The sequence below is a fragment of the Poromitra crassiceps genome (assembly GCF_964638095.1).
Source record: "Poromitra crassiceps genome assembly, chromosome: 8".
Taxonomy (NCBI): domain Eukaryota; kingdom Metazoa; phylum Chordata; class Actinopteri; order Beryciformes; family Melamphaidae; genus Poromitra; species Poromitra crassiceps.
In genome coordinates, this window is record NC_139629.1 from 37,571,523 (window position 1) to 37,599,520 (window position 27,998).

At 43.5% G+C, this 27,998-nt stretch overlaps 1 protein-coding gene across 2 annotated transcripts; it reads left to right on the forward strand.

Annotated features, from left to right (window-relative positions):
* Positions 1–215: 215 nt before the first annotated feature.
* nadka (NAD kinase a) lies at positions 216–27,998 on the forward strand. 2 transcript variants are annotated; one of them, XM_083640999.1, is made up of 12 exons: positions 216–367; positions 1,339–1,581; positions 5,173–5,256; positions 15,301–15,430; positions 16,415–16,523; positions 16,639–16,724; positions 16,819–16,921; positions 17,064–17,206; positions 20,054–20,153; positions 22,341–22,498; positions 24,895–24,977; positions 26,190–27,998. In XM_083640999.1, the coding sequence occupies exons 2-12, from the start codon at positions 1,364–1,366 to the stop codon at positions 26,335–26,337; spliced, it is 1,362 nt and encodes a 453-aa protein (XP_083497125.1). In that variant the 5' UTR covers positions 216–367; positions 1,339–1,363; the 3' UTR covers positions 26,338–27,998. The 2 variants fall into 2 exon arrangements, with proteins under 2 accessions (XP_083497125.1, XP_083497126.1); XM_083641000.1 differs by lacking the exons at positions 216–367; positions 1,339–1,581; positions 5,173–5,256 and adding an exon at positions 10,565–10,964.

Genomic DNA, 27,998 nt, shown 5'->3' on the forward strand with positions numbered 1-27,998 from the left:
GTGATCGAATGGACAATGTTGTGAAACTGCTAAAATTCAGAAGGTGGTGGTAATGCACAAAATGCTGTTTGCCAACCGCCATTAAACATCAGAAGAAGAAGAACGGACGACCAAAACGAACACGGAAATAGGTTGGCGTGAAACGTCTCACTGCTTGAATGGCGTTGGTGAGCCTCCAATTGGTCGAAAGCCCGTATGAGGAAGTGATGGGCTGACTGTTGACAGCTAGGAAAACTAGCTAAGCTAACCAAGTTGTAATGATTTGGATAAAGTAAACATGGTGTATTGTCAAATGAATTAATGGAGAGGCTCTGATACTACGGCAGTTTGCTCTCCAGATTTTACACCGTGACGCTGTGGATAAAAGGTAACGTTAGTATTGGCTGTATAGGTGCTGTAATCATTCTTGTTGGGTAACGTTAGCGTTAACGCTAGTTAGCTTTACGCTAGCTTAGCTCACGTTATGTCATGTTGCTAAACTCGCCAGCATACCAGCTGATCTGTCATCATTTGCCTACTACTAACGCTAGCTTGTGAATCTTGCTAACGTTATTGTTATTTGACTGTTTGTGAATAGCTAATTAATAAAGCTTTAAAATTTTATTTTAGTTAGCTACGCTAATTTGTAAGGTTAGCACCTAGCGTTACCAACCAGCTGGCTAGCAACCCGTCAATTAGGCTACCTGTCAATGTTACATCATCACACGGACATCTTGGTAGGACAACAGGTGATTGTAATCACGGTAACTAACAGGTGATTACAATCAAATAAGATTACAAAACAGCCAATGAGATGTGTTTATTCTAAAACGCCATAATGCATGTGACATGGGATTACTCTCTGAATAAACCTTAACAACACACCATTTGAACCAGTGAAGATAGCTTGTGTGTCTAAGCAGTAACCTACAAACTCCTTCCAAAAGTCTGGAAATGGAATCTTATCCTGCTTATCGTCAAAGGTTGCTACGGCAAAGGTACATTCTTGGAATAACATTTACTCTGTTAAAATTGGTATAAATAAACCACAAACCAGAACTTTTGATCAATAAAATTGACCTTTTTTTAATGCTCACCAACACCAGCTGTGGTGTGTTTTTGGTGGAAGTACATTGTGGCAATAGCAAACAAATGGATCCCATGCGTTGGGAAAGTATGCCGCATTGAAACAACCCTATAATTATTTCTAACTGTTTTGAGGCATGTCCTATGAGGTTGTGTACACTATGCTGCCTCATTTGAAGGCATGTCCTATGAGGTTGTGTACACTATGCTGCCTCATTTGAAACCCATTCCATTTGACTCAATTTTTCATTAATGATTTATCTCCTCTACCAGTTTCCTGCCAGCCCGCCTGTGTGAGATGGATTGTGGAGAGAAGGTAGGACTGGAGGCAGTACCTTACTGCTGCTCCACCTGTGATGGAGGGGAGGCCCCTGGACGCAGCCTGGCCCTCCGCACCAAGAGTGACGGAGGGGAGGTCCTCCGCACCAGGAGTGATGGAGGGGAGGCCCTCCGCACCAGGAAGACCCGCAGCCTGAGCACCTCCTCCACCAGCAGCTCCCCGGGCTCTGAATACAGGTGAGTGCGGAATACACCTGTGAGGTGAAGCAAAATAAATGTTGGTATTTTTAGAATCCCGTTTGCTCGTATTGTCACCTTTTTCCATATGTAACCATTCTTGTATGGTACATTGACACCAAACTCCAATCACATATCTGGCGCGACATGATTCCATACGTGATATGGGGTGATATTACCCTCAGGCTCTTCTAAATTCCACGTCAACACTGCCAGTTGGAAGAGCCTGAGGGTAAGGGGTGATACAACCACGATACAATGTATAATGAATAAAAGTTCAGTGACAGCAAAGTCTGACTGTGCAGAATTCTGTTCATTTCTTAGCCACAAATCTTTCAAGCGATGGCATTATCTTGCAAGAATGTAAACGATAATAAAAATAATTAATTACTAATAAGTAAGTACAAATAAGTACAAATAATATAATTTGGATGGAGAGCTTGTTAAGTTGTGATGGTCACATGTCTCATCTGTGATTACGACCGCATAATATAATGGAGCTAATCTCACAATTATGTTTTCTGCCCCACGATACTATTGTCACATTTTTGTATTGCGAATCTGCGATAGATTGAATTTCAAAATATCAGCCCATCCTTAGCATATGTTGGTGGAAAAATACACTTAAGTGCTGTTTGGTGTGTTGGATGTGTGTAGAATAGAGAGCCGCAGGAACAAGTCCGGAAATCATCGATGCTAACAGTCCTGGTTCTTCACTGTTTTCGCCTATGGGAGTTTTGAATGGGTTTTTGGCACGATGCTTCTAATAATCTCTCTGGGCAATGCTGGCTTAATCAAACGCGAACCAGTGTTTAGTATCTTCACACACGAGGACCACTTTTATGAGTTTTGAAGCTTTTACGTGCTGTTAAAAGGGCGGCTAGCTAGCAAACGGCTAAATGAGACTACACTGATGAGTCGATGGGGATATATACGTCAATAACGTCACCACTTCAAAGGACGAACACGGAAATTCTCTTTCCCTCACCTGGTTCAGCCCCGTTCAGCCCGGGGTAATCAGTGCACACATCAACAACAGTCCAGGTTGAGTGCTGACGTGACGTGGAAGCCTATGCGACAGTGTGTAGTTCTGGATTAGCTTAGCTCGAGCTTTTTACTTCTAGGGCTCGCATTTACGCTACAAAACTCATGAAAGTGGTCCTCATGTGTGAAGATTATCCGACTGAACTCTGGTTCGCGTTTGATTAATCTTGCGTTGCCCAGAGACCGTATTTGAAGCATCGCGGCAAAAACCCATTCAAAAATCCCATAGACAGAAACAGTGAAGAACCAGGAAGTCCGGGACTTCCGCGTTCTGACTACAAAAATACGTCATCCCTGCGGCTCTCTATAAAACACTGAGGGCTGCGTTTGTTGACGACATGCAAGGTCACATAACATTGTTGGGTGTGCCTGCTCCCTGTTTCCTCCTCTGATTGAACAGACATGATTACCATGATTGATTATCTTGAAACGATGCCCTGTCTCTCCTTCGGTGCTTTGCCGCAGCATAGTTGTTGCCTCAGGTCGCGTGGGAAGTGCGCTTGAAATTTGCAACACGATCTGCATTGCTCCATCTCAGCCCTTTGAGAAATGTGCCTGTAGAGTCCCTCCAGCCGTCGGAGAGGTGTTCTGGTAAACCACATGTTAAATGTAAAGTGTTTATCCACTGTGGATGTTGCAAGCGCTGTGGGGTGTTTTAGCAACAGACTGAGGTATCTGACAAGGAGAAGTGAAAATGCCAAGGGTTATCTCCACAAAACAACAGTCAAGGCTAGCAGCTGAATAAGAGAAGAGAAGGAAACTCATTTTTGGGCAATGAGAAAACTAATTGTCATCATCAAAGACCAAGCTTGTCCAAGATGTTGCAATAGCATAGGCTCAAACACTCCTCTCTCACTTCAGAGAAAATGGCAAATGTTGATCAGTTCACTAAATGGTCACACCCACCTCATTTTAGTGATTTATTTGAAAGCGAAGGTTTGTGTTGAAAAGTAGGTGAACAAGTGAATGTAAAGACTGGATGGTGAAATTCATTTGATTGTGTTAACAAGGAATGAGTTCATTTATAATCATGATTTAGTTCAAATTTCCAGTCCTTTTTTAATAATAATCTAATAACTATTATTATTATAGGAACATCATGAGGGGTGCCATGTTTGCACCACAGGGTGCTGCTGGTCCTGTAATGACCTCGTAGCCCCCCCCCCCCCCCCCCACACACACACACCATACCATACCGCTTCCTGGAACCGGAGCCGTTCAAAAAGCTCTTTCTAGAGGTGCAACATCAGTCAAAAGCAGATGGTGAATGAATTGACAGAAGCAGACTGCTAATAGGATTGACTGGTTTGACATGTGATGCTAGAATGCACCCCAAGACCACCTGCAAATACTGGTACCCATTTTGACTGCTCTGAGTGACCTTTCACCCCAATACTGTACACTGGCTTTGTTTCATGAAGTTTAGTGCAGATAATGAGTGCTCGGATTTCTCAAGAACTCACAATTCAAGTCTATATTAAGAGATCTGTCAGTGCTAATGATTACTACATTTGGTTTGGTCTTTATCACACTGGCAGATATGCTATTTGCACAGCGGGTAGCAGGATTTAAGTGTTTGATTTGATTAAATAGGGGTAGGTCCACAGAATGTGGCTTCGACAGCGTTTGGCTACAATTGACCAACCGTTGTGAAATGTTGAGTTGGTATGTATTGTGTACTGTATCCATTGTGTAGTGGCATGGTGATTTTGCAGACTGATAAACGCTGTTGAATTTTGCACATTCTCCTGGCATGTATCAGATTGACAGGCTATGGAAGGGATTGTAACTGGAGGGGGGGGGACTGGAGGGGGGGGGGCGTGGTCTTTGACAAAGCATTTAGACATTTCTGCAAACATATATTTTTTGTAATGACTTTTTAAAATTGGTTGCATTCTAGCAAGCCAATGCCATCGCTAGAAAGACTTGTGTCTCAGAATTGATGTTATTGAACTTGTATTTACTGCATCGTATCGTTGTTGTATTATCATGGAGCCCACATGGCGTATTTAATCGTATCATGAGATAAACATATCAACCCATTTTTTTTGCACTTTTTAAAAGCCATTTGGTTTTTCTTCCAAGAGACTGCTTTGACCAACTTCACCTCTAACTTAACCTCTAGGGAGCATAGGTCAAAGGTCATTCACAAATGTCATCCGACTCATTTGTTGGCGGTTCTTTTGAGATCTCCCCAGCTGAGCCCACTCCCAGACATCTCTTGTCTTGTCAGGCGATGTGTGTGGCAGGTTTTCTGAGGGTGTGTCCAATCCAACGCCACTTTCTCCTTCCAATTTGTAGGTCAGCGGGATCATGGCTTGTTCTTTCCCACAGGTGTGTCCTCACACCTGCCGTGTGTGAGTGAATGTTTGCAACCTGTTCTGCTGTTTTGTCACCATGCCTCTGATCCATACAGCATCACCTGCTTCACTCTGGAGTTAAAGATGTGTATTTAGTTGTTGATTGAGTAATTGTTTTTGCTTGAGAATGTCTTTTTACATAGTTGCCTCGCAGCTGACATTTCCTTTTGTCTATGCTTTCTTTCAGGAGGCCTCAGTCACTTCATGGACCAAGCCCTGTGACCAAATTTGGCCCCAAGGCGTGTATGCTGCAGAATCCACATGCAGTCATGTAAGTCACACAAGCCCAGTAATGACTGCCTTGCACCCTGACATTGGTCACCAGTGTTCGTGTCACCATTGGTGTGCAAAATGCATGGTCGTCATCATCATTGTTTTAATTTTTACTTATTTACCTGAGTTGGTTGTTCATTCAGTAGCTATTTTCTGTCCAACATAAAATTCTGTCTCAGCTCAGTCGGGCCTACTTGTTGGGAGTTGTCACAAAAATGGTCAGATATAACTAATCAATGTTGCCACAAAATAACAGCTGTTGGCAGCTTCAGTCCAAAAAAAGTCCAGTATCAGACTTCAGAGGCCCACATGAGTCCAAACCTTCATCACCACATTGTGTCACAGGTTAGACCCACGTCACGGCTATCCTGTCCTATGGTTATGTCACAGCAGGCATAAATTACATAGCTGTTACATAGACCTACAAAATGAATCATCAAACCGAGTTCCCCTTGTCCTGACCCAAGCCTGGCCAGACGGTTGGCCTCCTGACTCCCGCAGTCACATGACTCACTGGCTGCCAGCCCTGTTTGTTTATGTGGCAGTAGTAGAAGGATTAGGACTTAGGACTCAAGTCCAAAGCTGCTACACAGGATAAAAGTAGCAGAACCAGGCTATCTTTATACCAATATATAAGCTAGCTGTAGCTATCTTTATACCAATATATAAGCTAGCTCTAGCTATCTTTATACCAATATACTGTATAGGCTAGCTGTAGCTATCTTTATACCAATATATAAGCTAGCTGTAGCTATCTTTATACCAATATATAATATAGCTGTAGCTATCTTTATACCAATATATAGGCTAGCTGTAGCTATCTTTATACCAATATTATAGCTGTAGCTATCTTTATACCAATATATAGGCTAGCTGTAGCTATCTTTATACCAATATATAGGCTAGCCGTAGCTATCTTTATACCAATATATAGGCTAGCTGTAGCCATTAGGTATCTTTATACCAATATATAGGCTAGCTGTAGCCATTAGGTATCTTTATACCAATATATAGGCTAGCTGTAGCCAGTGGTAGAACTCATTCCAAACAAAGCGAGGATTTAGCAGCAGCTTGAAAATACTGTTAGTTGACTGTAATTGACACACAGCCCTTGTGCTTTTGATGCACAAAGCAATAAGAGTGGTGCAGGGATGACACATTTTCTAGGCCAACCCGGAAGCTTCGCTCTGAGTTCCCTCTCTAGGCCAACCTGGAAGCTTCGCTCTGAGTTCCCTCTCTAGGCCAACCCGGAAGCTTCGCTCTGAGTTCCCTCTCTAGGCCAACCTGGAAGCTTCGCTCTGAGTTCCCTCTCTAGGCCAACCCGCAAGCTTCGCTCTGAGTTCCCTCTCTAGGCCAACCCGGAAGCTTCGCTCTGAGTTCCCTCTCTAGGCCAACCCGGAAGCTTCGCTCTGAGTTCCCTCTCTAGGCCAACCCGGAAGCTTCGCTCTGAGTTCCCTCTCTAGGCCAACCCGGAAGCTTCGCTCTGAGTTCCCTCTCTAGGCCAACCCGGAAGCTTCGCTCTGAGTTCCCTCTCTAGGCCAACCCGGAAGCTTCGCTCTGAGTTCCCTCTCTAGGCCAACCCGGAAGCTTCGCTCTGAGTTCCCTCTCTAGGCCAACCCGGAAGCTTCGCTCTTGAGTTCCCTCTCTAGGCCAACCTGGAAGCTTCGCTCTGAGTTCCCTCTCTAGGCCAACCCGGAAGCTTTGCTCTGAGTTCTTGACAAAAAGCCAGTGGGACCCCCCCCCCCCCCAGAAAATAAGCTCTGTGATTACAAAAGTGTATGGTACTTAGACGTTTGAGCAAGATAATCTTCACAAATAAACAGTTTTTATGATTTTTGAAGCGTAAATGCGATCACTAAAAATCGCGATCACCAGAAAACGCTTCAAAAATCCTAAGTGGTGTTCATTTGTGAAGATTATCTTGCTGAACACGTCTAATTAGCGTAAACTTGGAAATAGTAATTTGACGCAAAAGGTCAAAGTCAGAAATGGAGCAGGTGTCAACTAAATGTGACCTGACCATTGTTTAGAAAATGGAGATGGTCTAAAGTGGAAAACCAGCTCCACCAGTGAACACACTGCGATACCGTGCAGGGTCCACCAGTGTTTTTGCACGTGACCTCTGATCATAAGGTTGAGTGGGTTCCTCAGACAATGATGGATCTCCATTCTTCCCTCGCCTGCATACCAGGCCTGTAGGCTAGGGCCGAGAGAGAAGCCCCGCCCACAATGTTCTCCGTGCCCTCAACGCCTCAGAAGAAACTCGGCGACAGACGACGAGACACGTACGCCGTCCTGTCAGAGCAGGTTTTGTCAGTCCTCGAGCTTCCACATATCTGCTGCACAAACAACACCGCCAAGAGCCATTTCAACAGCTGGCGTTTGCGAGACAGGACATTTAGCAATATGTAGCGGTATACCATTAAGCACTGTGCTGGCAACAGGTCATACTCTGCTATCAATGATCTTGATAAAGCTTTGAAAGTATTTGAATTGAAGGCAGTAAAGAGAAATGTCTTTTTCCCCCAATATTTTATTTTCAGTTTTTATAGAATAATACACAAACAAGAAAAACAAACTGAAGACACAGGAATGGAAAGAAAAACAAAACAAACAAAAATACGTACATCATTAAAATTCAACATTACAACATGGTGCATAAGATGAATAGGCAACTTAACTTGCTCCTGAAACCTGGTACCTCTTAGCCTTCACAAGTGCATCACATTGGATTGAAGGACTTCTCAGTGCAATTTTCACACTTTGCAAAGTCATCCTTTGGGCCAGATTGGACCCTTTGGGGGGGCCGGATGTGGCCCCTGGGGCGCATGTTTGACACCCCTGGTCTAAATGAATACTGTCATGATGAAGGCTGTAACATGCAGCTGTAATGAGACCAAATTCACTGATAATAGCTAAAATAAGACTTTAAAAAAAAATCATTCAGACAGGAAGTACCCGTTTGTTTGTCTTGTCCTGTAGTGCTTTTTCTTTTTCTTCTGTCTTTGTTATGTTATGTTTAAAAATGGCAAATAAAAAACTTAAATATCCCCCCAAAAAAAGACAGGAAGTACCCGTGACCACAGATCTATGATGATAGCAGTTTGGTTCCGTTTCAAGCTTTCTTGATTATATAGCAATATGCACTGTAACACACTGCAGTTCCTCTTTTGTGGCTGTTTTGAAGTTCTTGGAGTGTGGCTGTCAGTGCTGCAGTTTATCTAGTCGGCAACCGAGCTTTCATTACGTTTCATTAACGTTTCATTACGTTAATTAACAGTAACGAGGGTTTCCAATCCATTTAGGTGTTCCAGTGCTGGGCCATTAATGTGTTGGTTGCACCTGTGTTTACCCTGCCTTTTAGACACAAAATGGCTGCTGTGAAAAAGGCCCACTACAGTTGGCTTCTGTCAATGTGATGACAAATAGTCTCTGCACTGTCCCAATCAACTGATGATTCAATCAGTAATTATTAGAATAGTTCACTTATTACACAAGTTCCCCCTATACAGTAAATGATCCGAGTAGATTTTGAGATTAGATTTGCAAATTAATGAGGGGGAAAACTTGCATTTAAAATGTTTAAACTACTATAGAGTTATGATCTCATTACATTTAAACTACTATAGAGTTATGATCTCATTACATTTAAACTACTATAGAGTTATGATCTCATTAGATTTAAACTACTATAGAGTTATGATCTCATTACATTTAAACTACTATAGAGTTATGATCTCATTAGATTTAAACTACTACAGAGTTATGATCTCATTAGATTTAAACTACTATAGAGTTATGATCTCATTACATTTAAACTACTATAGAGTTATGATCTCATTACATTTAAACTACTATAGAGTTATGATCTCATTACATTTAAACTATAGAGTTATGATCTCATTAGATTTAAACTACTATATAGTTATGATCTCATTACATTTAAACTACTATAGAGTTATGATCTCATTAGATTTAAACTACTATATAGTTATGATCTCATTACATTTAAACTACTATAGAGTTATGATCTCATTACATTTAAACTACTATGGAGTTATGATCTCATTACATTTAAACTACTATTACATTTAAACTACTATAGAGTTATGATCTCATTACATTTAAACTACTATAGAGTTATGATCTCATTACATTTAAACTACTATAGAGTTATGATCTCATTACATTTAAACTACTATAGAGTTATGATCTCATTACATTTAAACTATAGAGTTATGATCTCATTACATTTAAACTACTATAGAGTTATGATCTCATTACATTTAAACTACTATAGAGTTATGATCTCATTAGATTTAAACTACTATATAGTTATGATCTCATTACATTTAAACTACTATAGAGTTATGATCTCATTACATTTAAACTACTATGGAGTTATGATCTCATTACATTTAAACTACTATTACATTTAAACTACTATAGAGTTATGATCTCATTACATTTAAACTACTATAGAGTTATGATCTCATTACATTTAAACTACTATAGAGTTATGATCTCATTAGATTTAAAAGTTCAGTATCAGCTTTCGACGCTGTGAGCATGGAGACATGCATTTCTCAACCCAGAAGCTGACATTTTGGCTTGTTCCGTTTGATTGGCTGCTCACAGAAGCATGGACGGCACAGGGAATTTACGGCAATTTGGATATTATAGGCTATAACCTATCAATCGTTTTTTAAGCTCAATACACACGGATCTAATATTTGACTGGAATTTATTCCATTTGTCCGAGAGACTGAAATCTGGCAGGCACGTTGACCGGCACGGAAACCCCGTTGTAGATTTTACTTCCCATTCTTATTTTAGTTCAAACAATTACTTTTAACCACTTCATAAATATATATTTTTTATTGTCATGAAATTGATTAAATTAAGTTATTTGTTAATGTAATGTAATTCTCACTGAGATGTGCATTTCTATTCTACCATCAACCATTAACTGTATGGAACAGAGCAACATTCCCTCCTGGAGACAGAATTCGCTGTGTATTAACAACATGTAAAACCAGTGAACTCATATGATGTAACTCTTAAATAAACACAGGCATTGTGTTCATACAGTAATTAGAACAGTGAGTATTTCCTCCTGCCTATACAGTGAGGCTGACAAGTTTTGGGAACAGCCACTTCAACTTCTCTCTTCTGTCTCATTGGGGCACACCCCCGTCCAATAGGAGAGCCTCCCCCCTGAAATGGGTGGGTCATTGGGCCAGGTGGGCGGGTCCGAGGCTTTAAGATGAGTGAGAGCTTTGATTCAGCAGCACAGTGCACACAGCACAGGGAGGCTTAGCGCTAAGACCTCACCCGGGACTACATATGCAGTGTTAGACGCCAGTCAATTCAGCTGGAGCCCAACCGCAGCACATGGAGAGTCTGTCAGCCACACTCTGCCTCACCGACAGTAGGTGGCTGACCACAGGGACTTTAGTGTAGGATGTGTAGCACAGGGGCACGTTGTTAAAGGCACAATGGCCTGTTTTATCAGTGTGTAGGTAGGTAGGCTACCGGGAGCAGCTGTGTCAAGTGCAGGGTGTAGGTAGGCTACCGGGACCAGCTGGGTCAACCCCCTCCACCCAAAGAGCAGCATCCTCGTCACATGCAGAGAGCCATGAAGTTCCACCAGTGTGAGCTGCAGGACACCCCCAGGAACCACAACGACAACAAAGTGTGGAAATGGTGAGAGATGTCTCCAAACATCTTCTGGTCTGTCTCTGAGCAGAGGAGGTGTCTGTGGTGTCTGTCTCTGAGCAGAGGAGGTGTCTGTGGTGTCTGAGGAGAGGAGGTGTCTGTGGTGTCTGTCTCTGAGCAGAGGAGGTGTCTGTGGTGTCTGAGGAGAGGAGGTGTCTGTGGTGTCTGTCTCTGAGCAAAAAGGGGTGTCTGTGGTGTCTGTCTCTGAGCAAAAGGGGGTGTCTGTGGTGTCTGTCTCTGAGCAAAAGGAGGTGGAAGTGGTGTCTCTCTGAGCAGAGGAGGTGCCAGTAGTGTCTGTCTCTTGAGTATAGGGTGGTGTATGTGGTGTCTGTCTCTGAACAGAGGAGGTGTCTGTCTCTGAGCAGAGGAGGTGTCTGTCTCTGAGCAGAGGAGGTGTCTGTCTCTGAGCAGAGGAGGTGTCTGTCTCTGAACAGAGGAGGTGTCTGTCTCTGAGCAGAGGAGGTGCCAGTGGTGTCTGTCTCTGAGCAGAGGAGGTGCCAGTAGTGTCTGTCTCTTGAGTATAGGGTGGTGTATGTGGTGTCTGTCTCTGAGCAGAGAGGTGTCTGGGGTGTCTGTCTCTGAGCAGAGGAGGTGCCAGTGGTGTCTGTCTCTGAGCAGAGGTGCCAGTGGTGTCTGTCTCTGAGCAGAGGGAGGTGTCTGTGGTGTCTGTCTCTGAGCAGAGAGCTGTCTGTGGGGTCTGTCTCTGAGCAGAGAGGTGCCAGTGGTGTCTGTCTCTGAGCAGAGAGGTGTCTGTGGTTTCTGTCTCTGAGCAGAGAGCTGTCTGTGGGGTCTGTCTCTGAGCAGAGAGGTGTCTGTGGTGTCTGTCTCTGTGTCTGTGGTGTCTGTCTCTGAGCAGAGGAGGTGTCTGTCTCTGAGCAGAGGAGGTGTCTGTGGTGTCTGTCTCTGAGCAGAGGAGGTGTCTGGGGTGTCTGTCTCTGAGCATAGAGGTGTCTGTGGTGTCTGTCTCTGAGCAGAGGGAGGTGTCTGTGGTGTCTGTCTCTGAGCAGAGGAGGTGTCTGTGGTGTTTGATGGCTGAAGCATTGGCTGACAGCAGCAGGAGTGTTACGCAGGACGTTGCCAACCACACACATGTCCTGAGGGCTTCACAGCAGTGAGCTAATAGCAATAATCAGGGCTTGTAGTGAAGTGATGTCACGTCGGTGCTATGCTGTAAAAGTGGAGATAGAAAGGAGGGAAGTTGTTTTCTCTGTGGTTTTGGATGAAAAAAGGGAAGAGGACATGTGTGTGTGTTTTGAGGATGCAGGGTCGGTAGGTTCGAGTCGTATGGGGTTTTGAAGGCTGATAGCTGTAGTTTGGATGGATTGACCTAGTCCACAATGTTCTTGTCAGGGTGGCGAAGAAAAGACCATCAAGGGCCACTACAACTCTCCAGTGAAAGCCAGAATAATCAAACGTTCATACACACTCCTCATCATCTATCAAATTGAGTATGTGGGTTCTGTCTGTTTCAAGCTCTGTGTTCGGCCACAGCTATCCCATTTTACATGCGATCGGGCTGAAACCTACATTGGGCTAATTAGCGAATGGTATGATGTCATCGGTGATTTCTTTGTGATGTCATAAGGGCGCACACACATACACACACACAAACATACACAAGGAGGCATTGTGACAAGACTGATCAGTGATGTCATAGGGTGCACACACACTGATGTCGTCAGTGACATCATAATGGGGCACACACAAACAAGAAGGCATTGTGACATCACTGATGCAAATAACATTTAGTGAGCAACACACGCACGCATGCCAATAGGGCAGGCGAGGCCACGCAGCAGCCAGGTTGTTATTATAATAAATTCAGCTTAAAGGCTTCTATAGACGACCAGTGGAGTTCTGATCCATCATAAGAGGTGAACGACACTGACTGGACCACATCCCATATATGTAATAAACGCTCATTATAGGCCATATATCAGCAAACAGATCTATAGTTGTACCATCATACTGTAGAGTGGTAGCCGTGGGACAATGTTTGCTACCTGTTGTATTTGCATCAGAGCCCTGCTGGTCACCTGTGGACCCAGGCCTGGGTTGTGATGAAAACAGTTTTGAGGTGGAGAGGCTGTGAATGGGACCAGGGCTCATCTCCTCTTCTCATGCTAATGAACCTGTGCTTTTCCTGTAGAAACCCCTCAGTTGTTTTGGCTTGACGCTGTTTAGCATGTGTACTTGTCAGAGTTGCGGTTTCGGTCAGTTTCGGTTTGGAAGTTGAAAATCTTTTTATATCTTGACTAAAAGGGGATCGTGAATGGTATTTACATTTACAATGTTGAAGAGAAAGTGAATTGTCTCCAAACAAAGTTAAGAGGCCAGCTTCTTTTTGTGAGTGAAGGGGTCTTAGCAGAGGGAATGGTGGGATGTAAAGGTATACACAACAGTATGAGAACTACAGTATGTCTTGTACTAAGGTTAACAGCAAAGTAGACTTTAAATGCTCTGTGCCCATTAATTTGAACTTGTGTTGGTTTGTATCTCGTTGTTTTTATTCTCGGTTGTTCTCAATCTCAATATTGTTTATTTTATGTGTTACTGTATGTCCTTTTTTATAAGACCAGGGGCCATGTTGGCACTTTTGCATGTTATCCCTTGGATTGTGGTGCCTTCTATATCGAATGAATATGAATACAATCAATCAATAATGGATTGGAAAAGGAGGCTACGCTTCAACAGGATTCTCAGTGGAGTGCTGCTGAACCCAAAATCCAAGCATGGCATGTTCCAAAAAATATGAAAAGGTAGCACTCAAACTTCTCAAGGAGGAAAACATACTAACATTTCACTTATTTATTTGGCACACACATCCCAATAGAAAAATGCTTTGACATTTTTTGGAACAGAGGCTTCTTCAGAGCATTTGATGGACACAGAGCATTTCATATTTTTTTTACACTTCAATAAACTTGCATGGTAGAATATCGCTGAGGGAAAGTTTCTCTAATCGCTTTATTTGCTCACCTTTTAAACCAAAAGTAAATTACTTTTGGTTTATGGTCATGGATTTGAGCTATTGCTGATATTAAACCAATACCAACATTTAGGCAAATAATGCGCTGTCCTGAGAATGCAAACTCGTGTTTGTATTTAGCCTAATTTCCGACAGTGTAGTTTGAAGTTGCTGCCCTCAAAGCCACAGTCATAAAGATCATAAAGAATGAATAGGTCCTTGCAAAAGCGCTACGCCGACTTAGGTGACTTCATATTATGTATGTTGGGGCTGTTTTGTAGCTAACTGAAGTCAACAGACGCTGCTGCACTTGGGAAATAACCCCGAGCAATTTCCCTTTTCAGGTTCTACCACTTTGAATGAACTGATGATTTGGATTAGTTTATGTCTGCAGGCAGTTGTGATTTCCATCTTCCCAACCTGTGGCACCTTGTCTGCCATCGTGGAATGCAGCGGGTAGCTTTTGAAGAGCCGGCTTTCAGAGAGATCTCTGTCCATGTTATGAAAATGCTCTGTAGGTCAAAGGTCACGGTGACCAACCCAGAGGTTAGGTAGCCAACAGCAGTGGACAAGACAGAAAGCCATGTTGCTTGTGTGTGTCATTTAGGACAATTATTTTCAGGGTCACATTTGTGGGTTTTCTCTTTTTCCTTTTCATTATACAGAATGTATAATGAAATATACACATACATGTACTGCAGTGTTTCCCCCTAGAAAGATTTTCAGCGCTGGAGGGATTTGGAAAACGTAACCCCCTTAAGGGTTGAGTTTAAAGTAAAGACAGCAGTGACCACACATGTTGGTCAGCAGTACGTGCTGGACTTTTAAGCCAGTGTCTCTAATTGGATAGGTTTGCTAAGCAGCCCTACTCAATGAGAGTGGGCTGCTTCAGTTAGTGCCAGGATGGGAGGTTCAAGGCTCGGCTCCTTAAAGGAAACCCAACACACAACTTTTGCTGTAAACCACAGAGGGATACAGAAAGCGGTCTAGTGGATTATGATGTTCACAGTAAAGCTTAACAATATAATAATAGTCCCTCACTGAGGAATCGACTCAATAATGGCTGTTATGACTTGTGATATGACTTACAATACTGGGGAGGGGTTAATGTACTGCTCAGTTTGAATGCATACATGATTTTCTCCAGCGTGCAACTTGGCAACTTTGTGGGCGAAGAATTCAGCCCAGCACCATTTCCTCATAAAACACAGAAATGACTCGTGGAATGCACTGAACAACACACAACTGATTGACTTTTCCTTTTTAAATGTGCAGTATGCAGTATTGTTTCTCTTGTTCCAGTTTGTTTGTTTTTGCCCTGTTCTTAAAGTGAATTGTCTGTGTCTCGCTGCTCAGGCACATTCAGGACCCGGCCAGCCAGAGACTGACATGGAACAAACCTCCCAAAAGTGTCCTTGTCATCAAGAAGGTCCGTGATGCCACTCTGCTCCAGCCTTTCAAGGAGCTCTGCATATTCCTCACGGAGGTATGACCACGTGCCTCCCCCCCCCCCCATGTAAGGTTGGGTACTGTTCACATTTGACCCAAGGTACCGTTTTTCTCTCTGTAATAACAAAATATAATTTTGGTTGTAAAAAAAAATCAAAACATCTCAATTTCAACATTATTTATTTTAGAACATAATTTATTTAGAACATTTTACACACCACACAAAATCCCCCTCCCCAACATCCCTCTGCCCTCCCAAAACTGACCCCACACCTCCAAGCTGTAACAGTCTGTCATCAGCGTGAGCCATAAGGATGCTGTTGTTGGTCTGCCAGGGTGAAGAATGTCATCTCTGCTGCTCTCACTGTGACACGAGGGCAGGTTGAGAATGCGACAGGGTGACCTGTCGATTAAGTCAAGATTGTAAACAGCACCACTCACTCACAGCTGCTAATGCTTGTAAAAATGCTAAGCTCACGTCAGCCAAGACAATGAGAAAAGCCCAGTTATCTCCAACAACAACAACTTATCCAACTTGCTAATAATTAGCTGAACATGACAGTGCCTCACTTAAAGTTTCGTTGTCCGCGGAGGGTTCAACCACTTCCGCGCTGGCTGCAGGCGTGCGGCTAACGTTAGCATTTTGCATCACAAATACTAAAGCGAGCGTTGTCTGTGTCAAGCTTTGATAAGTCTAACCACACTTGGGCCCACTTTCGGCTCGCCATTCCCCTGACTGGACGTAATGTAATCTCACTGTTGCGTTCAAGACAACTCCCGAGTGCCAACTTATTTTGGCACTCTCTCTTTTTCTCTCTACTCCAAGATGCGCTAAGAGATACTGAAATTTTCCCACATTTGATTTGACGTGAAACAGTACTCTGTAGTACCAACGTAATTCAGTCGGTACCCTTAAAAGTACTGAGTTTGGTCCCCAACACTAGTCCCATGTCCAGTAATATTTTGGTCCCTTGGTTCCTTGTGACCTTTGCTTAACTTGTGTCTTTGCTTGTCGTTCCAGGTGAAAAACATGATTGTTTACGTGGAACTGAAAGTTCTAGAGGACCCAGCCATCGCGGGCGATGAGAATTTTGGGACCACCATTAAGAAATTCTGCACTTTCAGAGAAGGTATGAATGAACACCAGCCGAGTTGACCTCATTGCGATCATATGAACATTGTATATGAAATGCTTTTGAAGCAATTGGTATCCTGGATCAGGAATATCACCTTGATTTTCCCCAGATCTCGATGACATATCCAATTGCGTCGACTTCATCATCTGTCTCGGCGGGGATGGGACGTTATTGTACGCATCGTCACTCTTCCAGGTATTCCAGTGGTGTTTGCACTTCACTTTAGATCTTTTCCCGTGTGGGTTTATCAGTTGGCAGGTTCTGATCGGTGCTTTTGTGTATTTTGCAGGAGAGTGTTCCACCAGTTATGGCCTTCCATCTGGGCTCCCTGGGCTTCCTCACACCGTTCAAGTTCGACACCTACCAGTCTCAGGTCACCCAAATCATCGAGGGTACGTTCCCCAGCTCATTCCGCAGTCTTGGACTTTCCAACAACGGAAGCAGTGCACTCTTTATCTATAGGCCGGTTTGTTTGTGCACTATGGATTGTGCTCCAGCTACAGTAGCATTTCGCTTGTGTGTTTCTGTGTGTAGGTAACGCTGCCATCATCCTACGCAGTCGCCTGAGAGTGCGCGTGTTGAAGGACGACCGGGAAAAGAAGGCCAGGATGGAGGAAAAGAGCATTATCATGACCAACGGTGACAGTGAAGGCAGCCGCAAAGCCATGCAGTACCAGGTAATTTATCTGTTTTCTTTCTTTTTTGGATCTTTGAGAACAGCAAGCGTTGGTATTTCCATTATTTTCATTGCGAAGACCTTGGGGACCTGATGCCTCTCCTTGGTCATCTTCCCTGTTAACCCATTGATACCTGATGCAGCATTTGCGTGTATATCCCTCATTTGTGTGTGTATCCCTTTAAACGGTTCACGGTCTTAAAGGGATACACACACAAATGCTGCATCGGGTATCAATGGGTTAAATGACAATCCATGTGTCTCCGATAACTGCTGGCTCTTGTCGTGGAATCTGTTGTTGAGCACAGAGAAAGTGAGAGCCAGCACTCAAGAGCCTCAGGCGAGGCCTCCTCTCTATTGAGCCCATTGTCCACCGTACCTCAAACCATGTGAATCTTCCCAAAAGCCTCTCTTTGTTCTGGCACACCCTGCCTGCCCACTACAATACAACCACTACGCAGCCAAACAAGCATGGAGACAATACAAGTACTATCACTAGACAAACACAACTGACTTCACAAACAAAAGACCTTGAACCACCCTCTCTCTGCCTCTGATTGGCTGACTGCACTCAGCTGCTTTCACCTGCTTCCCCAGGCGAGCCAGAAGTAATCTCAAACGAGCCTAATAGGCTACTTTACTTTCAATATCACGATGCAGCGAAGAAGAAAAGTAGGCTACTTCCATGCATGATACGTATAGATATTAGTGGTGTGTTTGTTGGACAGCTAACATTCATACTTTATTAAAATGACTATGCAGTTAGTTGTTGCTGAGGCTACCAAGATTTTTGTCGGTATCGACGTATGTCACGGTATGCAAAATCTCATTCAATTCAGTTGAACTGAATGGTAATGTTCGGCAGGGATTCCACTAGCCAACTATTGCCGGCTTTTGGCCGTCATCACGTGCAGTGTGCCAGCATATTAAAACATCAACGGCTTAAGTTGCCAGTTGGAAATATGCCAAATAAATAAATTCATTAACCGCATATTAAATAGCCTAATCTTGTGTGACCTAAATGCAATCATTAATAGCATATTAAATAGGCTATCCTCATATTGCGTGACCTATCCGATAGGCTACTGTATGTTGCCAGGCCCACCGCAGAGTCAAGCTGATTATGCTACCGCTTCACAAACGATTAGTGGCAACTAATGTGCAAATGGCTCTGCCGTAGGCTACCAAACGTGATTCTGGAATTAAATAGTCGGGCAACAAGAGGAGGGATTGATTGATTGACTGACTGACTGATTGATTCGCCTGACATATGCTGTCAATTGAATGGAGGTAAAAAGCGCTGTATGAGGAGGTGAATCAAAATGCTCACCACAAATAAAGCCAAATGGGTGCCGAGAGTGAAGGAGAGCTGACGCAGGTGCCAGGTGTGGAGTGGGAGAGTTGGAGGTGCATATTGCTGGAGATTCAGGTCGTGCACTGTCTCCACTGACACTGTCGCAGTTATTACTTTTAGCTGTGTTGTTTTTTTCATCAAGGCCATGTCCAGGAGACATTGGCTCATAATAAGTGTCGGCAAACGCAGATGGATGGATGTTGTCTGCGTTTCAATAACGAAGGCGTCCTTACCGAGAATGACATGCATGCCTGTTCAATGCTGACCAATTAAATATTCTTGCTGCAAAGTCAGGTTCTTAATGACAACACTGGAATAAAGATCGACTATAGAGGCTATAAAGAATAGCCTATAGAGAAATGAATGGATTCAAAACGTTTATTTAGGAAACAATTATTTTATAACTTGAAAATGTTTTACTTCTGTCAAGTAAAGTCAGTGAAATGTGCTTGTTATCCTCAATTTAGACAGCAGAATTGTGTCATGATATCGCGCACACTATCCGGTTACTGGCAAACTTTATTGAACAATGTTTCAGTCACTCAGACCTTCATCAGGTCTGAGTTACTTTACCTGATCAAGGTCTGAGTGTGTGAACGTTGTTCATTAAAGTTTGACAGTATCCGGATAGTGTGCGGGAATTCTTTCTTCTGCTCATGGACTCTCTTCATGATATCCCACAATCCCCATATATCACCAATATGATTCCACTGAAAGACGATAAATGATAACATTGAATTATCAGCCCAGCTCTACTACAGCCTCAGTCTGTCAAGAAGTCAACAACACAGGTCACCAAAACAGCCGTTTGTCTGTGGGCTTTGACCCCGCGATAACATAAGCCCTTGAGCACACGCTGTCAGTGTCATCAGCTCCACATGCAGGATTGCAGCATGCAGAGTGTGTGACAATATGGCAGGTGTGTGTATAGCTGTTGAACCTGGCCTTCCAGTGTGCTATTCCTGCTTTGTCAAACAAGTCCACCTTGTTTTGGAGTCTCAACTTCTTCATTTGAACATAGTGTTCCAGTTTTGCACTTTAGGGATGGGTATCGTTACATATTTTTCTGATACTGGTGCAAAAACGATACTTTTAAAAAGGCACCGGTGCCTAAACGGTGCCTGAACAGATACTTTTTTCAATTTAAAGTGGATTTCAAAAGGCACGCTCCAAACGATAATGTTAGTAATTCATTATATATTGCACACACATCGATTTTATTTAAACTTTTTCTCTTATTTCATAACTGCTTTTTGAAATCACTTTCTTCAGTTTCACTTTCTCAGTATGGTGTTCTGCTGTTATTTTCTTTGCTTTTCATTCCCTTCATTCACACACTTCATATGTTCTAGTGTTGAAATGTGCCTCCTTATTGCTTCTTGGTCTTCTGGTATAGCCAGTTGCCATATGGGGATCGATGAGGTTTCATCTTAAAAATTTGAGCCTCTTGCAAATTGGAACTGGTAATAATCAGTGTATGAATCTTATCTCCAGGTGCTGAACGAGGTGGTGGTGGACAGAGGGCCGTCATCCTACCTCTCCAACGTGGACCTCTTCCTGGATGGACACCTCATCACCACAGTGCAGGGAGACGGTGAGTGAGCAAGCTGCCTTCTCTTCTTGTTCAACCTTCAATCTGAATGTTTGAATATAGTCCTGTTGTGAACCATCTGAATTGACACCCACTTCCAGAGATCATCTTATCTGTATCTCACATACCTCCTGTGGTTGTTGCTACAGATTGCAGTTATCACAGATGAAGCTGTGACCCAGGGTGGGAGGTCCCAGGCAGTCAGTTCATCCTTATCCCTGCATGGGGTGTAGGGCTATGTATCGTTTAAAAAATGATGATCGCAGTACCAATACTAGTACCCTTAAAGTGATACAGATACCAATAGAGGACTTCATTCGATACCAACATACATACATATACACCGTGCTCGACTTCACCACCACAGACTGTATGGGTTGTAGCTGCTGCGGTAGTTGGCCAATCACACGTCACATTAAATCGAATAACGGTTGTGTTGATTGGCTGCGAGCAAAACCATATAAATAGTTTTTTTTTTCTAGATCGGTGTACAAAAAGGATGGAATGCAGGTATTGTTTCGATACTACTTGGTACAGGGTTATTTCAGTCGATACTGCACTGTGTCCAGTCATTAGAACAGCATAATGCGCCTCGGGCAAACGAGGAAGTAATTTTGGTTACAGGGAACACTCTTTGTTAGTTCTGGCTATGGATTTACTTCGAAAATGACTGCTTCTCGTAACTTTGGTTTATTATGTAATCGCGTGCTGAGTACACACACGAGTCACAACATGTACGAGAGTGTTTCTGGCACTGTTGGAAGGTGTATTTTGGGCAACTGAATGGGAGTAGGCAGCTGTACCATATACTGACATTGTAGTGCTGAGCTAACTTGCAGTGAGGGGTGTACCGCACTTTGTACTGCATGCACGCACAGTGAAGCTAAAGGCATCTACATTCTACTCTGATTTTACTATCGGCAAATAGGCAAATCTCCAAAGATGTTGGCGTATCCCTTTTAAAGGTATCGAGTAAAGCTGTGTTCACACCGAGATATTTATTTTTCGCTCTGTCGCTCAAGTCAACCCTTTGGAATCACTCTGTCGCTCTGTTTAAATCGCTCATCAACAGGCACACGAAATGACGGACATGTGGGGGATATAACGTTACGCAATGTCATGCTGTTTGTCCACTACGAGCCACCGTCATTGTTTACAAGCTAAGCCTATCAGCGTGCTCCTAATGCGAGCTGCATACCGGTAGTACAGACTTCACTTCATGTCAGCTGTCAGCCTGTCAATGCGGTTTGTTGCCACACAATAAACCAGCGGTTTGTTCCAAGCCAGAGTGATCCTTGACTCGCTCTCACACGGCAGCCAATCAGCATTGAACAGCGAGCGACTGATGCCAGCGTATTTTCGCTCGAGTTGGAATATTTCATCTTGAGCGACGAGCGTATTTTCTCCCTATCGCTCTGTCTCTGCCGCTCGGACGCCCAGCGATTATTCTCCCAGGCGAATATACGCTCAATCGCTCGTTTGCATTGACTTTGTATGTAAACTCGACGCCAGCGACAAACTTTAATAGGTCGGTGTGAACGCACCTTAACCCAGCACTAACAGGGTCATATACCCTCTTGAACTTGTAGTGAGTGTGTTCATCGGAACCGGTTCCACCACCTTTTCCACCAGCCTAGGCGTGCCTGCCATCCATGCACGGTCCATCGCTGCCGAGACCCAGTAGTATTTGGAACACGTTTGTCTGACAGCTCAATCAGGCAATCTTTAGATAGGGCAGAGTTTAGACCGTGCACCTTCACCTTCTGGAACACTTCTTTTGACGTTTGTATACTAACTGCACGCTTGTTGTCGAGAGGAAGGGATTCATTAAACAATGCTAAATCTAACCGAGATTGAGCCAAATATTTCAAGAACAGAAATGATTTCCATCTGTAAAACTTGCCTCGTTTGAGCGTTTTAGTAGGCAAAGATTTAAATACGTTTAATTTCTTTGAATATACATTTTCAAATGGAGGATATCTCATTTTTAAGTGAAACCCATCAAATATTATCTGAACTTATGGATGGCCTTACTTACTGCTGAGGTGATCCTTAAAGTGAATAGTGAAATTTTAAAGTGGCTTGCATGTGGCATTGTACAGTATATAGTGACTCCTCTGTGTGTTTTCAGGTGTGATCGTATCGACGCCTACAGGCAGCACAGCGTATGACTCCTCTGTGTGTTTTCAGGTGTGATCGTATCGACGCCTACAGGCAGCACAGCGTATGCGGTGGCAGCGGGCGCTTCCATGATCCATCCCAACGTCCCGGCCATCATGATCACCCCCATCTGCCCCCACTCGCTCTCCTTCAGACCCATCGTGGTGCCCGCTGGCGTGGAGCTCAAGGTATTTCACATTGGCTGCCTGGCTGTTAGCATCACAGGTCGTGTGGTTGGACTCACATTGGAACAAATTACAAATTGTGGGACTTAAAAACTCGTTTTAGCGCTTTTCCGCGTGGCATGTCGTTTACATTCTCATTGCCTGCGGCATGTTGCAAGTGCTACTACTACAACTCCCTCTTAAGCAAGCACTTGTGAATCAGCCCATACTCTGCATTAGCTTTAGACCAGTGGTTCCCAAACTGGGGTATGCGTACCCCTAGGGGTACGTTGGAGGTACTAGAGGCGGGTACTTGAGGGGGGGCAATGTGAGAATAAATCATGAAAATAAATGATGAACGTTAAAATTAGGGCTGTCCCAGAATACCATTTTTGGGTTTTGAAGCTTCAGTGACAAGTATTCGAATAGATTGAAAGCTTTGACACGGGGCACATAGTAACAAGGCGAGGAGAAAAATCGGACTTCAACTATTTTCCTTTTCATTTAAACGAAAATTGATTAAAAAAAAAAAGTGCAATAAGCACATCAAATAAATCACAGCCATAGCCCATGAAAAGGAATTTGCTCATCTACAGTAGGCCCAGGTGGCTGCATAGTCAAACTGTCACAGTTTCAGTGCTGGTAAGTAATGTTAGATGAGAGCTGTGAGGCACAATGTCCTTGTCTGAGAGAATAAGTTATAATAATTAATGTTGATGCATAACGAATAATGTTGGATTTATTTTTTTAATTGAGAAAGAAATTAAGCATTCGAATACTGATTACCAATGGCATCGATTGACGCTTCGAAGCATTTGGGTCTAGCCTGGTAAACCAGCCGGTCACCTGAACTCACATTTCATTTCGTTCTACCAGACCATCTGGCCTGAAGCCTTCACAACAGTCTTTGCAGTGGGCGGCAGTTGGGCAGGTATACTTGCCTTGACAGACAACTCCTTCAGCCAATCAGCGTTGGATCCAGTCAAACCCAAATCCACTCAGAAACTCCGCTGTTGCATACTCGTGTACTTGTTAAATTGCTGTTATTGAGGGCATTTTCACACCTACCTCATTTGGTCCGGACTTTCTGACTTTCCAGTTTGATCCGAACCAAAATGACAGGTGTGAAACCTCCCCTGGACCACGGTGCGGACCAAACGCCCGGTCCATAGTCCGATGAAAAGAGGTGGTCTCGGTCCGGACCAAGCTGGACCATGGTGCGGTTCGCTTGCAGTGTGAAAGCATTTTTTGGATAGTTTGGACTTTAGGACAAAATACAGGAAGTTTCACCAGGCTATTATCAGAGGAATCATGAGAAATTAGCCATGGGAGCACATGGGGAGAGGAGAGCAAGTCTGTAATTGAAATATGGTCCGACAACATAATAAAAGTCAAATGGAAAAAATACCGACACTTACCAGCTATTTTCGGAGAGGATGAGGGGGGGGCGGGGGAGAGCATGCTGCATGTCACCCAAAATACTAAATGGTCCATTAATTATTAATTATCCGACAACACATGCAGGCAGGGGAAATCACACACAGACGCACAGTGCGCGAAAGAATGACAGGCGATCCAGTCGACTAGAAGGTGGGTATTTTATGGAAATAGGCGCTGCTTTCATGTTGAATGTACGCTTGAACCAACGATCCATAAATCGTAAATAGCCGTTTATTTTTCTAGGCTTATATCGCTGCCGACAAGGAAGTCAGCATTAAACTGACCGATTTCTGAAGTTCGGTGTAAAATATGCGCTCCATGCAAGTAAGAACGGTAGCCTACACTCTTATTTTTTTAGCAAGTTCCGGAGCCAAATTACAGCTTGTTAGTGACACATATCAGCCCGACTCTTGCGTTGAGGGTCGCAGTCTTTGATTGACAGGTGCTATAGCATGTTGGGGACATGGAAATGGCGGTTATGGATCTTGTGGATACAGAGCAAGTGCAATGACAGCAATCTGTTCAGATTTTGGTGTAGACTACAGCACACACACACACACACACACACACACACACACGATCATTTCAGCTGTCAAATAAATCTCTGAATTTATATTTTCCATCCCCTTGAGACTACCAAAGAAAGCTTTGCTCCATTTCTCCCGAACATCCTTTTCTCCTCACCGATGTTTTTTTGCACGATGGCCTCAGCTTCTCCATCTCGCTAAGTACACCGCATGCATTTCATCATGTCAACTCATCGCAGGCCACAAGAAACATGTCAGAGGGCCGCAATTGGTCTGCAGACCGCACTTTGTCCGTGCAGTCCAACCCCATTCTGCATTCTCATCTAAGAATGAGGAAACCACATCTGAATTAAGCAATGAGTGGAAAAACGTGCAAGTTTCCTTTCTCAACCCACCAAGTCTCGTATCATCTGTGAAGCCACCGCATTCCTTACTTCTCCTTTCCCACCTCAGATCATGCTGTCACGTGAGGCCAGGAACACGGCCTGGGTCTCGTTTGATGGACGAAAGAGACAAGAGATCTGCCACGGAGACAGGTTAGTCCACCTCACAGGCAGAAAGAGACAAGATATCTGCCATGGAGACAGGTTAGTCCACCTCGCAGGCAGAAAGAGACAAGTGATCTGCCACGGAGACAGTTTAGTCCACCTCGCAGGCAGAAAGGGACAAGAGATCTGCCACGGAGACAGTTTAGTCCACCTCGCAGGCAGAAAGAGACAAGAGATCTGCCACGGAGACAGGTTAGTCCACCTCACAGGCAGAAAGAGACAAGATATCTGCCATGGAGACAGGTTAGTCCACCTCGCAGGCAGAAAGAGACAAGAGATCTGCCACGGAGACAGTTTAGTCCACCTCGCAGGCAGAAAGGGACAAGAGATCTGCCACGGAGACAGTTTAGTCCACCTTGCAGGCAGAAAGAGACAAGAGATCTGCCACGGAGACAGTTTAGTCCACCTCGCAGGCAGAAAGAGACAAGAGATCTGCCATGGAGACAGGTTAGTCCACCTCGCAGGCAGAAAGAGACAAGAAATCTGCCACGGAGACAGTTTAGTCCACCTCGCAGGCAGAAAGAGACAAGAGATCTGCCATGGAGACAGGTTAGTCCACCTCGCAGGCAGAAAGATCTGCCACGGAGAAGGTTTAGTCCACCTCGCAGGCAGAAAGAGACAAGAGATCTGCCACAGAGACAGTTTAGTCCACCTCACAGGCAGAAAGATCTGCCACGGAGACAGGTTAGTCCACCTCGCAGGCAGAAAGAGACAAGAGATCTGCCACGGAGACAGGTTAGTCCACCTCGCAGGCTGCTGCGCTCACATGGACACAGAGAATCAGATCAGATCAGAATCAGAAGGAGAGTGAAGAGAGCAAAACAAAGCCACAGACTTGATGACAGATGAGACGTTTAATCCTCACACAGGCTTTGTTATGTAACCCTTCCAACCTGCTTAATGGACCTGAGCCAAGCATCTTCCCTCATACAACAACTTCTTTCTGTAATTTTTTTTCTTTTTCTTTCTGTAATTCAGCCACAGATAATTACTTTCCTGCTTCTCTAAATGAGCTGCCAGTCACTATGAGTCATTGGAGCAGAACTCAACAAATAGCCTGTGTAGTCATAAAGGAAGTTACTCTCTTATGTCACCACCACCTTGTTTTGTACGATTGTGAATACCTGGACTTTTCTTTCCTCATACAGCCTTTAACCTTTGTCACATCATATATTTCCTTACTCTTTTTTTTCCTTCTAGTATTACCATCACTACTTCCTGCTTCCCTGTTCCCTCCATCTGCTTCCGGGACCCGGTCAACGACTGGTTCGAGAGCCTGGCCGAGTGTTTACACTGGAACGTCAGGAAGAAGCAGAACTACCTCAGCTCAGAGGACGAGGAATTCTGAGGCCAGATCTGCACCACTTCTAAGTCTTAGCTTTAGCTCGATCCCCATCTGTGCCGTTTTTGCCTTTTTTAATGGAGAGAACGTCTGGCCAAACTCCTCTGTGAAATCAGGCAGGCTATGTCGAGTTGCTTATTGGCAAAGGTACATAACATTACCTGTTGGAACAAAACGGTTCTAAATGTTGAACTTTTATTGAAATAAGTTCTGCTGTGTTTATTGGAAGCACCCAGAAATAAAGAAGATATCCATCAAATTCCTAATTGGTCTTAAGTCATGTTCTAGCACCTTTGCTGGTAAGCAAGAGCACATTTAGTTGGCTGATTTTCAGCGTCGTGATCTCTCCATACCCATATTGGGGCTAAATTTCAGCAGTCAGTTGCAGTCGGGCCACATTTTTGGTCCAGGATCATCCCTGTGCCCCTCAACGTTTCCTGTATGTGAATATATCAAATGAAGGCCATGAAAAGTAGCCTTTAGAAGTCAAAATGTTGTTTGCACAAAGATTTTTCTATCATTAATTAATTAAAAGGAAAGACAACGTTTGGGATGGTCTTGGCCTAAAAGCATGAGGTCAGCTTTATATGGCATGATGTTATTGCAGTGCTCCTAGGTTGGCATTATCAGGTCTGTTCTAGCACTTTCAAATGGTTTATTTGGAGATCTTTGGCTGTCAGGGACACACACCTACTACTTTTTCAACTAGAAAAGCTAGCTTTCTGAATAGAGGCCAAGGAGTTGCATATTTCTGTAATAAATTAACCTGTTAAAAAATCTTTCCTAATATGTCTTATGTTAGATTAGATTAGCCTTTATTGTCTTAATCAAAACCATCGTTATCAGGAGAAGGACTAACATTAAGTGAAAGCTGTTATTTTGTGTACAATCCCCTGCAGATAGTTGCTTCTTCAGGAAGAGCAGAGTCACATCTACTTGGCAATAGCAGCCCAAATGTACAGACTGTGCCTTAACACTGGTATTTGTATAGGAATGTGTTTTTATGCTTTACATGTTATTCCTGTGCACGTCTGTGATTTGTGAACATCATCCACAGCCACATCTTTACGATTGTCTTTGCAGTACAGGCCAATTCATGGAGCTAAAATGATGTGGTCTCTGTTCCATGTCTCTGTTCTGCAGTCACATGTAACGGCAGCGTATGACATCAAGAAACAAAATAATTCCATTCCAGGCAGTGAGACCACAACCCAATTTTCTTCCTCCTAAGGTCGTTATTTTTGGATGTGCTCAAAGCCATAGCTGAATTCCATGTAGTTTTTCTATAAATTTTTGTAAAGTCTAGGGATTTTGTGTCTGTTGAAGGATCGCAGAAGTTGCCGTATCTGACTGTTAAATGAGTTTGTTATAAGTCTGAGCTGTCATCGCTGAATACATGCTTCATTTGGCCTACCTTATGTCTTTTTTATTATTTCTGGATGCTAATATTTACAGTAGGAATTGGCCAACCGGTCGACTGTATTTAACAATGGGGTTAGCTAATGTAACTCCTCAAGAAGACCACCTGAACTGTAAAAGGCAATCATTCCTTTAACTTTGAAGATGTATGTTTGTGAATGAGATGTATTTTGTAAAGGTCTATATGTTTATTAACAAGTTTACAATGTATCATTGCTGAAAATAAATCTATTTGGTACTTTTTATAT

Excerpts from the sequence above, each read along its gene's own strand:
- nadka (XM_083640999.1), top strand. The coding sequence starts at position 1,364 with ATGGATTGTGGAGAGAAGGTAGGACTGGAGGCAGTACCTTACTGCTGC. Across the intron at positions 16,725-16,818 it reads ACGCATCGTCACTCTTCCAG|GAGAGTGTTCCACCAGTTAT; the intron begins GTATTCCAGTGG and ends TGTATTTTGCAG. Across the intron at positions 16,922-17,063 it reads GGTCACCCAAATCATCGAGG|GTAACGCTGCCATCATCCTA; the intron begins GTACGTTCCCCA and ends TTCTGTGTGTAG.